At 51.4% G+C, this 13630-nt stretch overlaps 3 protein-coding genes across 3 annotated transcripts; 2 read left to right on the top strand and 1 right to left on the bottom strand.

The window, feature by feature from the left end:
* Nucleotides 1-2075: 2075 nt before the first annotated feature.
* Nucleotides 2076-4789, top strand: K444DRAFT_517303 (NAD(P)-binding protein; the record flags this gene model as incomplete). Its single annotated transcript, XM_024873764.1, has 6 exons — nucleotides 2076-2435; nucleotides 2487-3251; nucleotides 3299-3405; nucleotides 3635-4230; nucleotides 4284-4477; nucleotides 4529-4789. The coding sequence occupies 6 exons, from the start codon at nucleotides 2076-2078 to the stop codon at nucleotides 4787-4789; spliced, it is 2283 nt and encodes a 760-aa protein (XP_024743326.1).
* A 106-nt stretch (nucleotides 4790-4895) lies between these two features.
* On the bottom strand, nucleotides 4896-6763 carry K444DRAFT_639595 (glycoside hydrolase family 43 protein; the record flags this gene model as incomplete). The annotated part of the gene is made up of 2 exons (XM_024884397.1): nucleotides 4896-6429; nucleotides 6714-6763. 2 exons carry the CDS (start codon nucleotides 6761-6763, stop codon nucleotides 4896-4898), a joined length of 1584 nt encoding a protein of 527 aa, XP_024743327.1.
* Nucleotides 6764-8024: 1261 nt separating this feature from the next.
* Nucleotides 8025-13336, top strand: K444DRAFT_116163 (AAA-domain-containing protein). Its single transcript, XM_024870361.1, has 3 exons — nucleotides 8025-11140; nucleotides 11183-11455; nucleotides 11505-13336. Exons 1-3 carry the CDS (start codon nucleotides 8138-8140, stop codon nucleotides 13308-13310), a joined length of 5082 nt encoding a protein of 1693 aa, XP_024743328.1. The 5' UTR covers nucleotides 8025-8137; the 3' UTR covers nucleotides 13311-13336.
* Nucleotides 13337-13630: the final 294 nt, after the last annotated feature.

The following is a 13630-nucleotide window of genomic DNA, read 5'->3' on the forward strand; positions in this document are numbered from 1 at the left end:
ATGATGATTTGGAAGGATGACGCCCCCGTGCGCGCACCGCTATTCTGCAGTGATGCACTTCTTTCGGAGGGGGTGGGTGGGGGGAAGAGGGGAGAGAGAGGGAGGGGGGGAGGTTTGGGGTTTGGGGTTTATGGTTTGTTGGAGCAGGCCTCTCTCGCGGAGTCGCGGGGATTTCCACGTGGGGCTCGGCACTCGTATTCTGACTCTCCAGTGCAGGTGGTTCAGGAGAGACAGGCAGTAGTTGCTCGGATTGCTCCTCCATTCCAATACTCAATACTCGGAACAGGGGCCCACCCCGGCTCTCTCCCCGACCGCCCCACCTGCCCTCCCAGCAGATGCGTGCTGGGCCGCTTTGTGAAGACTGACAAAGCCATCGCAAAACGCGCCGTGCAACCCGAGGCGGCCACTCAGATGGCGCGAAGAAGTTCCAGAATAATCCGTGCCGCTCGGAGGCGTCGAAGGCGTCGAAGGCGTCAACGCCGTCAAAGCCCTTCTGCGACCGCTGATAGGCCCCGTATCCATCTCGATCTGATTGGCGCGGACGACAGCACTGAACCCCAGGATGGGCGCCGTCCCCGCTGCTCACGCGTCGCACCAGCCGAGCAAAGAGACGTCCCAGCAAATGCAGTTGCAACTTGCAAGACTCGCAAAGCCTGCTCCAACGCGCCCCCCCAGGGATGAGGCTTAACGCCGTGTGTCTGTATGTAAATTTGTGAATCGATCAGGAGACGGAGACGGAGACGCGGGACTTTACGACGGGGACGGCGATTCTCGTCAGCATCAAACTGGCCGGCCGGACGGGAGGGCGAGAGTGCGAGCGAGCACGAGCATACACGAGCACACTGTACATACGGAGTAGTACACGGTATGCTAAAAATGAGCTTCTTTATGTGCAATGCACAGTGTCAGGCGGGTGAGCCCTCCAACATACACGCAACCTCTGTGAGGGCGAGGGAGCATGAGCATACACGAGCCTTTACATACGGAGTGGTACACAGTACACAGTATGCTAAAAATGAGCTTCCTTATATGCAATGCACAATATCAGGTGGGTAAGCCCTCCGACATACACGCAACCTCTGTGAGGGTGAGGGAGCAGTGTTGATGGTTGATGGTCGACGGTGGTTGTCGACGGTGAGCCATGCTCGTACAGTGCGGTGCGGTGCAGTGCAGTGCAGCGCAGACTGCAGAACTGTACGTCCGAAGTACATATGGGCTGGAGAGCGGACTGGCAGAAGCTTCTACGCCTCTACGCCTCTACGCCGGACAGAATAATGTCACGCCCTCACGCCCCCGGTCCCTGCTGGGTGCCGGCCCCAACTCCCGTCATGCCATCTGGGCATCTCCCGTCCTCCCTCCACATCCCGGGCCGTTCTGCCCCTTGCCCTCCTCGTCTCTCCACACACACTGGCTCCCCGCCACGTGCTTCACCTGTCAGGGACTTCCCTGCGGTCCAGGGCAGCCCGTTATTGGGTGCCTCACCACCCCTGCTCTACTCCGGCCCCCCCCCCACCACCCAGTGCTCAGGTTCAGATCCCGGGGCTTGCTTGGCTGCTTGGCTGAGAAATGACGGGATCGACAACATGGACCTCAGTCACCGCACCACCTACCAGTCCCTCTCAGTCCCTCCCAATCCCTTCCACTCACTCCCAGTCCCTCCCAGTCCCCTTCAAAAACCCCCCAACTACGCGCCCCAGCTTCATCCACCAGCAAGCACCCAAAGCATGCGACCTCCACTCTGAGCAACTTACTGTATGCCCTCACCTCGACCACCACTTGACCGCGAGCATGGCTCCTGGAATGGGGATCAAGGCTCCAGTCCCGCGGACGCGGACGGGTGAGTTGTGTTGAGCTTCATGAAAAAGTGTGGAGCATTTGACTAACGGCCCCCAGGCTGCTTGACGTGCCGCAAGAGAAAAGTTAAATGCGATGAGATGAAACCGGAGTGTGGCCGCTGCCTGCGGCTGCAGCGAGAATGCACTTGGAGTGATCAGTTGCAAGTCATTCCTCACAGGCAGGTGCAGGATGGGATCGCGGCTATCTTGACCGGCGGAGCGAGATCGCAGAGCATCCAGATGAACGGCTGGTCCGGCCAGAATTTCGTCATTGAATTCCCCAACGTAGACCGGTCCACCGTGCCGTATATCCATCACTTTGTCACTTTCTGCTGTCGATTTCTTGCCTATTCCAACGACAATGAGGGTAACCCGTTTCAGGAGGAGTTGGTTCCACTCGCCACGTCGTCTCCAGCGCTGCTGCATTCTATGGCGGCGCTGGCGGCGGGACACTTATCAAGAAGTCAGCCTCAGCACGATGTGGCTGCTACCAAACATTACTCCCTCGCGCTGCACGAATTGAAAGAATCTCTCTCAGACCCGGTTGTCGCCCGGGCAGATTCGACTCTAGGTGCTTGTCTGCTGTTGTGTGTATACGAAGTGAGTAAGGCAAGCTTGTCGGTGAAGATCTATCAAACTCATTCCTCGCAGATATCGCATTCTCAGAACCCTCTTTGGCTCGATCATCTCACAGGAGCCCGAGATTTGATACTTTTCAGAGGTGGTCCCAGAACTAGCCACTACCTGACACGGTTCTTCTCCTTCCTCGACGTATCGGGCTCTCTCTCTTCTGGAGCTGGGCCGCTCCTTGAAGGTAATTACTGGCTCGATGATGGCGAAAACGAAGACAGCCCCGAGAACTCCAAGCGTACGCGGTGGCCGTACTACGATTCTGGCAACGTGATGGTGAGCCACTTCCACCAATTGATGATCTTCATGGCCAAACTCGCGCGTCTCTCATCCGAGTCGATGGGCGAACTCGGTAATCACTACCCGGATATCATTGTCCAGAAAGCGTACGACATTCGTGACGAGCTGCTGGCATGGTGGCAGAGCTGCCCGCCGGAGTTACGCGATCAAAGCAATGACTGGAGAAGACAGACTCGTCCCCGGAAACTCACCGTACCAGAAACTCTTGAAGAAGAAGGATTCTCGAGCACTAAATGTTGTATGCAAGGATGCATTATCTATCTCAATCATATTCTCGACCCCCTAGGCCGTGGACCACAGAAGATAGAGGTCATGGAAGCTATACAAGATATCTTAGAGATCGCGAGAGAGATTCCGGAAGGCTACGGGTTAGAGATGGGCATCTACTGGGGTCTGTTTATGGCCGGTGTGGCTATTTTCAACGATGTTGTGGCTGAGGACTTGATTCGACGGAGCATGAAAGGGGATCCCACCTCCAGCATTTACGTATGTATATTTTTACCCCATCATTATATCAACTGACATGTTTCTAGCACGCAGATCTCGCATTAGAATTACTCGAGGTGCTCTGGAGGAGACAGCATCAATATGGTGCTAAGTACGACTGGAGAGAGGTGCAGGTTCAGATGGAAATTCAAATGTAAGTTCCTTGGACCGAATGATGCTGAAAGTTTACTGACAATGATTCGCAATAGCTTTATTCTTGCTTGAAAGGTCCAACAGAGGGGAATTGCTCATATGGATATCCAGAAGCAGTAACTCGTCAAGCCGTGGTAGCATTGCATATCATGCACGATCAAACCCGCCTCGGGAATTCACGCCTATGTCCGCGTGCCTGCAGCACGCTAAGGATTTGGCAAGATCATGAGATTCGACAGCGAGCGAAATCGAAGTTCCGAATTGACCGAGCCTCCGAACTCATGTAAAATTGTCTATAAAGGAGAACCGATCCCTAGGATTCGTGGAACTTGGAGAGAAGCCTTTCTTGACGACTCTCAACAAGAGACAATCGACTCGGCTTCCGGTTTTTTTGCAATACCGAGTATTATGTCCTCCAAAGGCAGCATACTCCTGACAGGAGGGACGGGCAAGATATCCAGTCGAATCACTCCCTTACTTGCTTCAAACGGCGATACGGTCCTGGTCGCCTCACGAAGCGGCAAATACCCATCTCTGCCCAACACCACAGGAGTTAAATTCGACTGGTTTGACCCAGCAACCTACACCAACCCTTTCTCACACTCTCAGGTCAATACTATCTTCTTAATCGCCCCCCCTATAATGGACTGCCTTCCTCCAATGAAAGGATTCATCGATCTAGCTGTTCAGAAAGGAGTGAAGAGATTGGTGCTATTGAGCGGTAGCCTATTGGAAGTGGGTGATGGGCCCATGATGGCACAAGTGTCAAAGTATATCTCTTTACTTGGAGTTGAGTGGGCGGTCTTGAGACCGAGTTGGTTTATGGGTATGGTTGCTCCCATTCAAAAATAGCCTTCTTTGATGCTAACGATATGGCAGAGAATTTCTCCGAAATGGAACACGGGCACTCGATCAGAAGCGAAGATCGAATTCTCACGGCGACGGGTGAGGGCAAAGTCTCATTCGTTTCAGCGGACGATATTGCAGCTGTCGCGTTTCGAGCACTGACGGATGAGGTGCTGCACAACACTGATCACCTTATCCTTGGACCCGAGCTGTTTTCTTATGACGATGTAAAGCTCGCTCCCATCTCCCCTACCATACACACGCTGACAACACCCCAGGTAGCAGAGATCCTCACAAAGAAACTGGGGAGGGAAATCACGCACGTGAAGCTTATGGAAGATGAATTAGCTGACGCAATGACGAATTTCGGGATTCCAGGCGATTATGCCAGACTTCTTGCACAACTTGATACAGCGATTAAGAATGGGGGGGAGGAGAGGTTGAATAGTGTTATTCTAGATGTAACAGGCCGCGAACCCATACGATTTCAAGAATTTGTGGAGAGGTGTGTTGAGAAGGGTGTTTGGATGAAGAAGTAAAAGTAAATTAGATAGCGTAGATATATATGTAACGATTATATTCATTATCTAAACACTGGATTATATGCTGTATACCTATATATGATAGGTAGCTACTATGAGATAACTACACGACGATGGCATACCATTTGATTTCCTGCCCTGCCATCACATTGACAGGTGGCTTCGTCCCATCCCTCCCCCTAAGACTCACCTGCCCCGCCCCATTCGCAAACAGCGTCCTCGTACCAGTCTCCATATTAACCATCACATCCTTACTAGTCTTAATCAACACACACATCGGCGTAACACTCAAGCTCACCAACGCGAACCCTAGCCGGTCCCCTTCTGTAACCGCTTTCCCAACCGGCACCCGGATCACCGCGAATGCTTGCGAGATGCTGGACGGTGGGATGTTGACTGTTGTTAGCGTCTCCCAGATGTAGTGGGGCGTGAAGAAATTGCGGTTGGACTGGTAGCGGAAGATTGTGATGGTGAGGTTTCCCGTGGGAGTGTCGCCGGCGACGTTGACGCCTACTTCTGACAAGGTCCCGGTTTTGGAGGAGGCCCAGGTTTGGTAGAGTTGGGAGGTTGGCAGGTTGCAGGTCGGTGTCCAGGAGGCGAGTTCTCCTGAGGTGTCCGTGGCGGTTGTTACTAGGCCCGTTGAGGAGACGTTGGAGCCGGGGCGGAGGGAGACGGTGAAGGTTTGTGTGGGTGAACAGTTTAGGTCGTTGATTGTTCCGTCGTGGTTGAAGGAGAGCAGTTGGAGTTGATGCCCGTGAGCTGCGTTACGGGTCCCTGATAGAGGTGCGCTGTTGACAAGGTCGGCGATGTGGAGATAGGATGTTGGGCCTCCGGATGGGGATGGGAGAGACAGCACTCCAGTGCTTTGCCCGCCGCATGTGTCTGCGCTGATAATTTGTCGTTTCCATGGTCCGGCTATGCTTTTGGAGCGGTAGATGATGAGGAGGGTGCCGGTGCAGAAACCGCAGGTGTTCGAGGCGGAAATGTAGAAATAGTCGCCGCGTTGGAAGATATCTGGCGATTCGGCTTCAAAGTCAACGAGATCTAGGGCGGCGCTCACGACATGTGATACGCTGCCTGTTGTGTTGAGCATTGTAGGCGTGAGTTCTTGAAAGTAGATGGACTGGTTGAAGGGAGGCCATATCGAGGCTCCAGTGGTTGTGAAATCGATCAAGGAGTAGGCTAGATAGCCTGTCCCGTTGATTATTTGAACGCTGAAATCACCAGCTTGGAAAGGGCCTGGAGGTTGGAAGCCAACCAACGCTCTGTCTTGCAGCATAGTGTAGCCGCTGGTTGGGTTGTTGCTTGTGAAGAGAAGATATCCCGGAGAAGCCTGGTTCACCCATAGAACGTAGTTATTGTTCTGCTTGCTGTAAACAATGTGAGGGCGGCCACAGTTGCCCGAAAGCGGTGCCGAGCAGAGAGTTTGAATTACTGTGTCATTGGGGTCAAAGAGAAAGCCATTGAAGTGCCAGGTCTGTAGGTCTGATGAGGAGTAGGAAGTAATTCCACAGAAAGCTTGCCCACAGCCAAATGGAAGTCCGTACCAAACATAGGTACCTCCAAGGTGGTCGATCTTCGCAGATGTAAGATCAATGGCATTTCCATCAGTATCGAATTGGTAATGGATAGAGTTGCTGAATGTTGTTGTCACCGGGGCAATAGTTGAAACTCTAGATATGAAACCACCTAGAAGAAGAAGGGGAACGCTGAAAGTCCACATCTTGAACTGGGTTATGAGAAGGTACTGCTCTCCCCAGAAAGAGAGTGCGGGGAACTGGTTTTATACTAATTTTTAAAGTTTTCAACGGAACAGAGTATGTGGGGATGAGGGGAGAAAGCCTCTCTACATCCAGACCACAGTTCTGCCCCAGGCCCTACGATTGGATATCCAAACACTTGTGAGAGGACCGACACTGACACTGACAGCGGAATATGAGACTGAAATGGAAGCACTTGTCTTCTCCGCATGGGTTTCTATTGACGCTACGGACGGGAAAGGTGGACGGCTTGGTGGTGGATTGTCTGGAGTGGACGTGGGTGGCCGGCCAAGAGGGGCAGTCTCCTCCTAGTGGACAGAAAAAGCGGCACTCATTTTCAATGTCCCAAGTCAAGCTGGATCATCTAAACAATTTCTCTCTAAAAATACAAGTACGATATTGTGCATTTAAAGTCTACTCCCTTCGGATATTCGCGGATATTCTAGAACATCAGTTCCTGCCCCTCTAAAATCCACATAATGTCCAAGTTTGGCATGGGACATTGAAAATGAGTGCCGCTTTTTCGAGGTCTCGCTCAATTTCATTCCGAGGTTGGTGATTGAAATGGTCACGTGCTCCCCCCCCCACCACCAACCAAAAAAAACCCCCTCGACCTATGATCAGACAATACGCATATAAGACACGATAGTACTGCAGGTTTAAAACGAAACTACAAGACTGCTTCTAACCAAGATGTAGTGAAGGTTTCTCCACATCATTGTCTTGACTGGAGATGAGAATCGTTGAGAGCTCAGGAGGCTGCGAAGCGAAAATGCACCCACGAACTTTCGAGGTGACTTAATCATAGAAGGAGCCAAAATGAGATAACGAAGCTTCATTCATGCAACCCTCGAGCCTTTGTAGAGCAAAGATCGGGTTTGGAAGGTGGATAGTCACGTGATGCTCATGGTGCCTTCCCCAGATTGATCAGGAACAGGGGCCTTTAAATAGCACAACCTTATTTTGAGCCTCATCTGTTATAAAAAAACATTAAAAAATGCCATGATTAAGAAGGCGGTCTTCGTAGTCTCAATCGACCTCATTTCTGCCAGTTCTTGTCCTCGCGAAGCTCGCAAGGCGAGTCGCGGGCGTCTCCTAGGCATTCCGGCGATTTGTCTTTGCCCTCGAGGAGTCTCGATGAAGTTAATTTGATGGCTTGGAATTCCGTTCCTGATCGCTTTCCATCTTGGATTCTGAAAGATGGGGTTGCGTTTTGTTGGTGTGGCGCGCTTTAGCGGCCCGCGTAAATTTCGCTGCCTCAGATTCTGGTCCGCTCCGTTTACGCGATTCACTTTCGAGCTGAGTTGCTTCTCCTTGCTACCCATCGGCATCTACTTTCATCAATCAATCTGCGCGTAACGCGTAGTATTGCATCTTCTCCATCGATACTTCTCCGCATCTCGCGACTGTATGCAGAAGTCTTTGCACCACTGAGGGGACCTGAACGGAATCACAACAACATTCGCCCGAAATGATTCACGGTTGACGAAACTCCGCATTCCGACCGTCCAGCAACATCGCAGCCTGACTTGTAGATTTCTCCTACCGTAGGAGTCTGAAGCTCGACGGTTCTTCCCATATCGCCATGCCAGCAAAGCGCAAGATCGATACTTTCGACCCCAACAAGTCGGATTCCAACGACACAGACTTCGACCCCACAGAAGCGAGAGCATCGGCCAAGAAATCTCGAAAGTCGTCTTCGAAAAGGAGTTCAGGCGGGCGGAAGACAAAAAGGGCGAGATACAGGGGCTCAGACGTCGAGGATGATGTTGAGGACAGCTTGTTAGAAGATTCATTTTCCGACGAGCCAGAGGAGGACGAGGAGGTTGAAATGAACGAAAAGACTGGAAGAGCGATCCGGAAGGCGGCAAAGAAAGCGATCAACTACGAGGAGGAGTCTGATGCGAGCGATATTGCTGAGGTTGTTGGAGATATCGACGAAAGCGACCTTGACGAACCTGCCCCTAAAAGGCGGCGCCAGGGCAAACAATCGAGGGCGACTCCCGAAGAAGCTGATGACGACTCTGACGTGAAGCCTAAGCGATCGAAAATCGTGAAATTGAAGGTCAATACTCCACAAACGACACGGACAACCAGAGGAGCCAGTGCGCGACTGCGAGGAAGCACAGAACCGACATCTGCTGGGCTTCCCGGCAGAAGAACCACGAGAGCGCATACTGAGGAAGGGGACGAGCCGGTTGCTTTGTCGAACTCAGGGCACCATATCATACGCCCTGGCCATAGTCCAGAACCAATTGGGCGGGCAAGATCGACCAGAGGATCAAAGGGAATGAAACAGCCAGCTTCTACAATCAAAGAGGAAATCCACGAATCTAGCTCCAACGAACAACACGGCGAAGATACTACGATGGCGACGGAGATTGCTGAAACGGATGACCAAGACGAGGCAATTGAAGGATCAGACCCCCCAGCTGCCGAAGACGACGTTAACATGGCGGACGAGCTTGCAGATCCTGATGAGGGCGGTGTCCAACCAGCGGTGATAGATGATGACGACGATGACGATGACATACCTGTGGCACGGACCGGACGCACACGAGGTTCGAGAGCCGGCCTTCCCGCCCCAGAAGAAGAGGATATTGCAGAGGCAGCAACAACAAGCGGGTCTAGACGTTTGACTCGAGGATCAAAGTCCAAACAGCAAAAGAGCGGTGCCGAGGCAAGCAGCGACTTTGAACCTCCCGAGGAAGGCTCTGAAGAAGAGATCTCCGCATCCGATGCAGAACCTAAGAAAGGGAATAAAGATGATGAATCAGAGTCAAGCCATGCTCGCAGAGGACGACGCGGAAAACAAGTTAAATCGAAAAGCAGTTCTCGAAGGCGGGGTAGCCCAGATTCAGCGGACGAAGAGCTTGACAAAGACGAAATGGCGGAGGAATTGGAAGAGCTCGCAGCTGGTAACCGCAAACGCCGTCGAGAAAGAGACAATTCGGCAATTGTCTACGAACAACGACGTGGTCGGGACCGCAAGAAGGTTGACTATAGTATCAAGCCAATGGACCAAATATATGCTCAGGATGAAGATGCAGAAGATGCCGCGCCGACACCCACTAAAAGGGCCAGAGGAGGTCGTAGCGGAGCAAATCAAGCTTGGGAGCGAAACCTGTACACAGCCTATGGGCCATTTGGAGGAGGCGGAGGCCCTGCTGCAGTCATTGGTGGGCCATGGGGGACAGGCGCTGCTGGTGGAGTTGATTCGGACAGCAGCGATGATGAAACAATGCAACGTCCGTCAGGTGTTGGTGGAAATGTTGGCATGACCCCGACTTCCGGCTTCCCATCAGGGCTCTTACCTGGTCTTGGGCAAACGCACAATACAGACGCCGTAGCAGCCCTTTCTGGAACCCCAGCAAATCTTGGAAAGGTCAAGAGCCAAAAATCCTTAGCTGATGCTGACCCCCTTGGTGTTGATCAAAGTATCGATTTCAGCAAGATTGGTGGCTTGGAAGGTCACATTGATCAACTCAAAGAGATGGTTCAAATGCCTCTGCTTTATCCTGAGCTCTTCCTCAAATTCCACGTTACTCCACCCCGTGGTGTCCTGTTTCACGGGCCTCCAGGGACAGGTAAAACCCTCCTTGCGAGAGCTCTTGCTGCTAGTGTTGGGTCCGGGGGAAGAAAGATCACGTTCTATATGCGTAAGGGTGCGGATGCTCTGAGCAAGTGGGTTGGTGAAGCTGAGAGACAGCTGAGACTGCTTTTCGAGGAAGCAAGAAAAACACAGCCCAGCATCATCTTCTTCGATGAAATTGATGGTCTTGCACCTGTTCGCTCCAGCAAACAAGAGCAAATCCATGCTTCTATTGTATCTACTCTCCTGGCGCTGATGGATGGCATGGATGGTAGAGGACAAGTCATTGTTATTGGCGCCACAAACAGACCCGACAACATCGACCCCGCTTTGAGACGACCAGGTCGCTTTGACAGAGAGTTCTACTTCCCACTTCCAGATCTGGAGGGTCGCAAGTCTATTCTCAATATCCACACCAAAGATTGGGGTATTGATGATGCCTTCAAGAACTCACTCGCCCACGTCACCAAAGGTTATGGAGGTGCTGACCTTCGTGCTCTCTGCACGGAAGCGGCTTTGAATGCTATTCAACGGACTTACCCGCAAATATACTCGTCAAATGACAAGCTCAAAATCGATGCCGACAAGATCAAGATTACGGCCAAGGATTTCATGCTCTCTGTCAAGAAAATGATTCCCTCATCTGAGCGATCAACGTCATCTGGCGCTGCCCCTCTTCCCAAGGCTGTTGAACCTTTGTTACGAGATCAACTTAAGCAGATCGAAGCTGTACTGGACGGCTTGATCCCCATCAAGAAGAAGACAACAGCTCTTCAAGAGGCAATGTATGAACAATACGAAGACGACGATCACGGATTTGGACGCGAGACCCTCCAGCAAGAATTCGAAAAGTCCCGCGTATTCCGCCCAAGATTGCTCATTGGCGGGGAGCCTGGCATGGGCCAATCATATCTCGGTGGAGCGATATTAAACCATTTCGAAGGCCTTCATGTTCAAAGCTTTGATTTGCCTACCATCTTCAGTGATTCGGCAAGAGTAAGCTCTCTTCTCCTTCTCAAGCCTCGCTAACATCAGCAGTCGGCGGAAACTGCCATTGTGCAAATGTTCGCAGAGGTGAAACGCCACAAACCGAGTGTCATCTATATCCCAGGTATCGAGACTTGGTATCACACTCTCAGTGAAGCTGTGATCACTACCTTCCTCGGTCTACTGCGCGCGATCCCTCCTACAGATCCTGTTCTGGTGCTTGGCATCATGGACTCACCTACTGATAAAGTGAACCCCGAGATGCTTCGGGATCTGTTTGGATTTTCGAAGAACAATCGTTTCATGATTGAGCGCCCGTCGAAAGTACGTCTGAACGTTCTAAGCTACCTGGAAGTTTGTTAACATTTCATAGCAACATCGTCAAGAATTCTTTTCCACGATCATAGAATATGTGAAGAAAGCTCCAAAGGACTTCCCCGAGCCGATGAATCGTAAGAAGAGGAAGCTTGACGTCCTTGAGATTGCACCTCCGCCGCCTCCTAAGCCCCCGACGAAGGAAGAAATCAAAGCACAGAAGAAGAGAGACCACCAGCTGTTAAACATGCTAAAGGTTTCAATCCAGCCAATCATGGATCAGATTCAGCGGAAATACAAGAAGTTCCGAACTCCAGTCATCCCGCAGAGTCAGATACAGTATTTGTTTGACGAGCTTGATCCCAACTTTGTTCGTCCAGACATCCCTCAATTCCGTCCTTTTGAATTATGTAAAGACAAGGATGGTATTCAAGGACTTCGCGAGACTGCCAGCGGCAAATTCTTCTATAACCTGGAGACTACTACCATCGAGGAACGTCTGTCAAACGGATTCTACGCTCGCCCAAAAGACTTCGTTGCGGATATTCGATCACTCGCAAAGGATTCTAAGCATATTGGTGACAAGGAGAGAACACTGAAAGCGAACGAACTTCTCGCTAATGTCGAAGTCGACCTTGGTGCCATTGAAGCCAACCCAATCTATGCCGATTGTGAAAACGTATATCGTAGACAGCTCCAGAGGGCTAAGGAGAAGGAGGAGAAAGCCAAGAAGCGTGCCGCAGATGTTGCAGTGTTTGACTCGATCGTGAGGTCGGATCTACCCGAAGGTGATTTGAATTCAGTCCACTCCCAGCAGCATTCTTCAGGGCCAAGGTTGGATTTGAACTCCATCAACTCCCAGCAGACAACCCAGCACACAACCCAGGGGACAACCGAGCAGACATCTTCAGGGCCCCTCACTCTTGGCGAGCCAATTCCTGATAGAATGCAGCCGATTTTGACGGCTCCTTTCGCACCTCTTCGTGCCTCCAGTGGCTTGTCAAATGGCTATTCCGCCGACAACGAACATCCCCATTCTCATAATGGGAACTCTGTGCCTTCACGAAGTGGTGATGATGTTCAAATGGGTGGAACAGATGAGTCTCAGTCGCAAGGAATGCAGCCTCCTCAACATCTTAGCATGGCGAGTGGACCTTCGAAGCCGAACACACAAATTTCGCAGATATCAGCTTTCCAGGAAATTTCTCATGATACATCTCCGAGGGATTTACTCAATGATGCTTCGACGACTACCTCGGGGAAGAAGACTTCAGATGGCTGGAGTACCCAAGCCACGAACGGCGTCAGCAATCAAAACTCGTCAAGCCCTACAGATAGACCTGCCCATGACTTGGAACTGCCAGATACACAAAGGAATACGCAGACGGACACGAGCAGCGAAGAGTGGGCCCATTCACAAGCCCATGGCTTGGCACGAGGGAACTTGCGTCAAAGTTATCCCTCGCAGACACCAAGCTCCGGGAGTCAGCCATCTCAAAATCCGGCAGTGCCGTCCTTCAGCGCACCGCCTCGCATGCCAGCACCAAAGTCTCGCCCTGCAGGCCTTGCCAACCTATTGAACGACTCTCCGGTTGAGCCCACGTCCTCTCAAGCCTCATCTCAGAAAGAGCTGATCGTTGATGACTACTTTGTGGACGATTTGCTTAAACGGCTTGTGGAGGGATCAAGTGGCTGCTCAATTGAGCAACTGGAGCAGATCAATCGGGAGCTGATGGAGACGCTTTGGAGGTTGAGAGGGGAGTATAACCGCAACTTGGTTGCGAATTCGTTGATCGGTGTTTTCAACGAGACGATTGCCGATATCGAGGAGATGCAGAGGGTTCTGCAGGCCAGCCAGCCCTAGCCGACTCTCGGAAGGTGGTTGTTGTCTTGAAGTATAATAAAAGAGTTCAGCTCAGCTGCTCAATGATGCAAAAGCTAAAGGTTGGGCTAATTCTGGAAAAAAAAAACACCAGGAAAGCATGGGCTTGCGTATATTGAGATTGTTCAATTTTCTATTTTGTACTTTATTGCATGGTACAAAGATCGTATATTGTCTGATTGCATAAGAATAGATGTTTGGGATGACTGGTTCAATTGAGATTGCCATTCTGGGAGAAGCGTTCGCCTCCGATTCCAGTACTAAAACTTGTAAGATGGTCTCTTATCAAAAGTCCTCAGTCA

The sequence above is a fragment of the Hyaloscypha bicolor genome (genome assembly GCF_002865645.1).
Source record: "Hyaloscypha bicolor E unplaced genomic scaffold K444scaffold_13, whole genome shotgun sequence".
NCBI classification, from domain to species: Eukaryota; Fungi; Ascomycota; class Leotiomycetes; order Helotiales; family Hyaloscyphaceae; genus Hyaloscypha; species Hyaloscypha bicolor.

Coding starts and splice junctions, on each gene's coding strand:
- K444DRAFT_116163 (XM_024870361.1), top strand. CDS start 8,138: ATGCCAGCAAAGCGCAAGATCGATACTTTCGACCCCAACAAGTCGGAT. Junction 11,141..11,182: donor TCTTCAGTGATTCGGCAAGA/GTAAGCTCTCTT, acceptor TAACATCAGCAG/TCGGCGGAAACTGCCATTGT. Junction 11,456..11,504: donor TGATTGAGCGCCCGTCGAAA/GTACGTCTGAAC, acceptor AACATTTCATAG/CAACATCGTCAAGAATTCTT.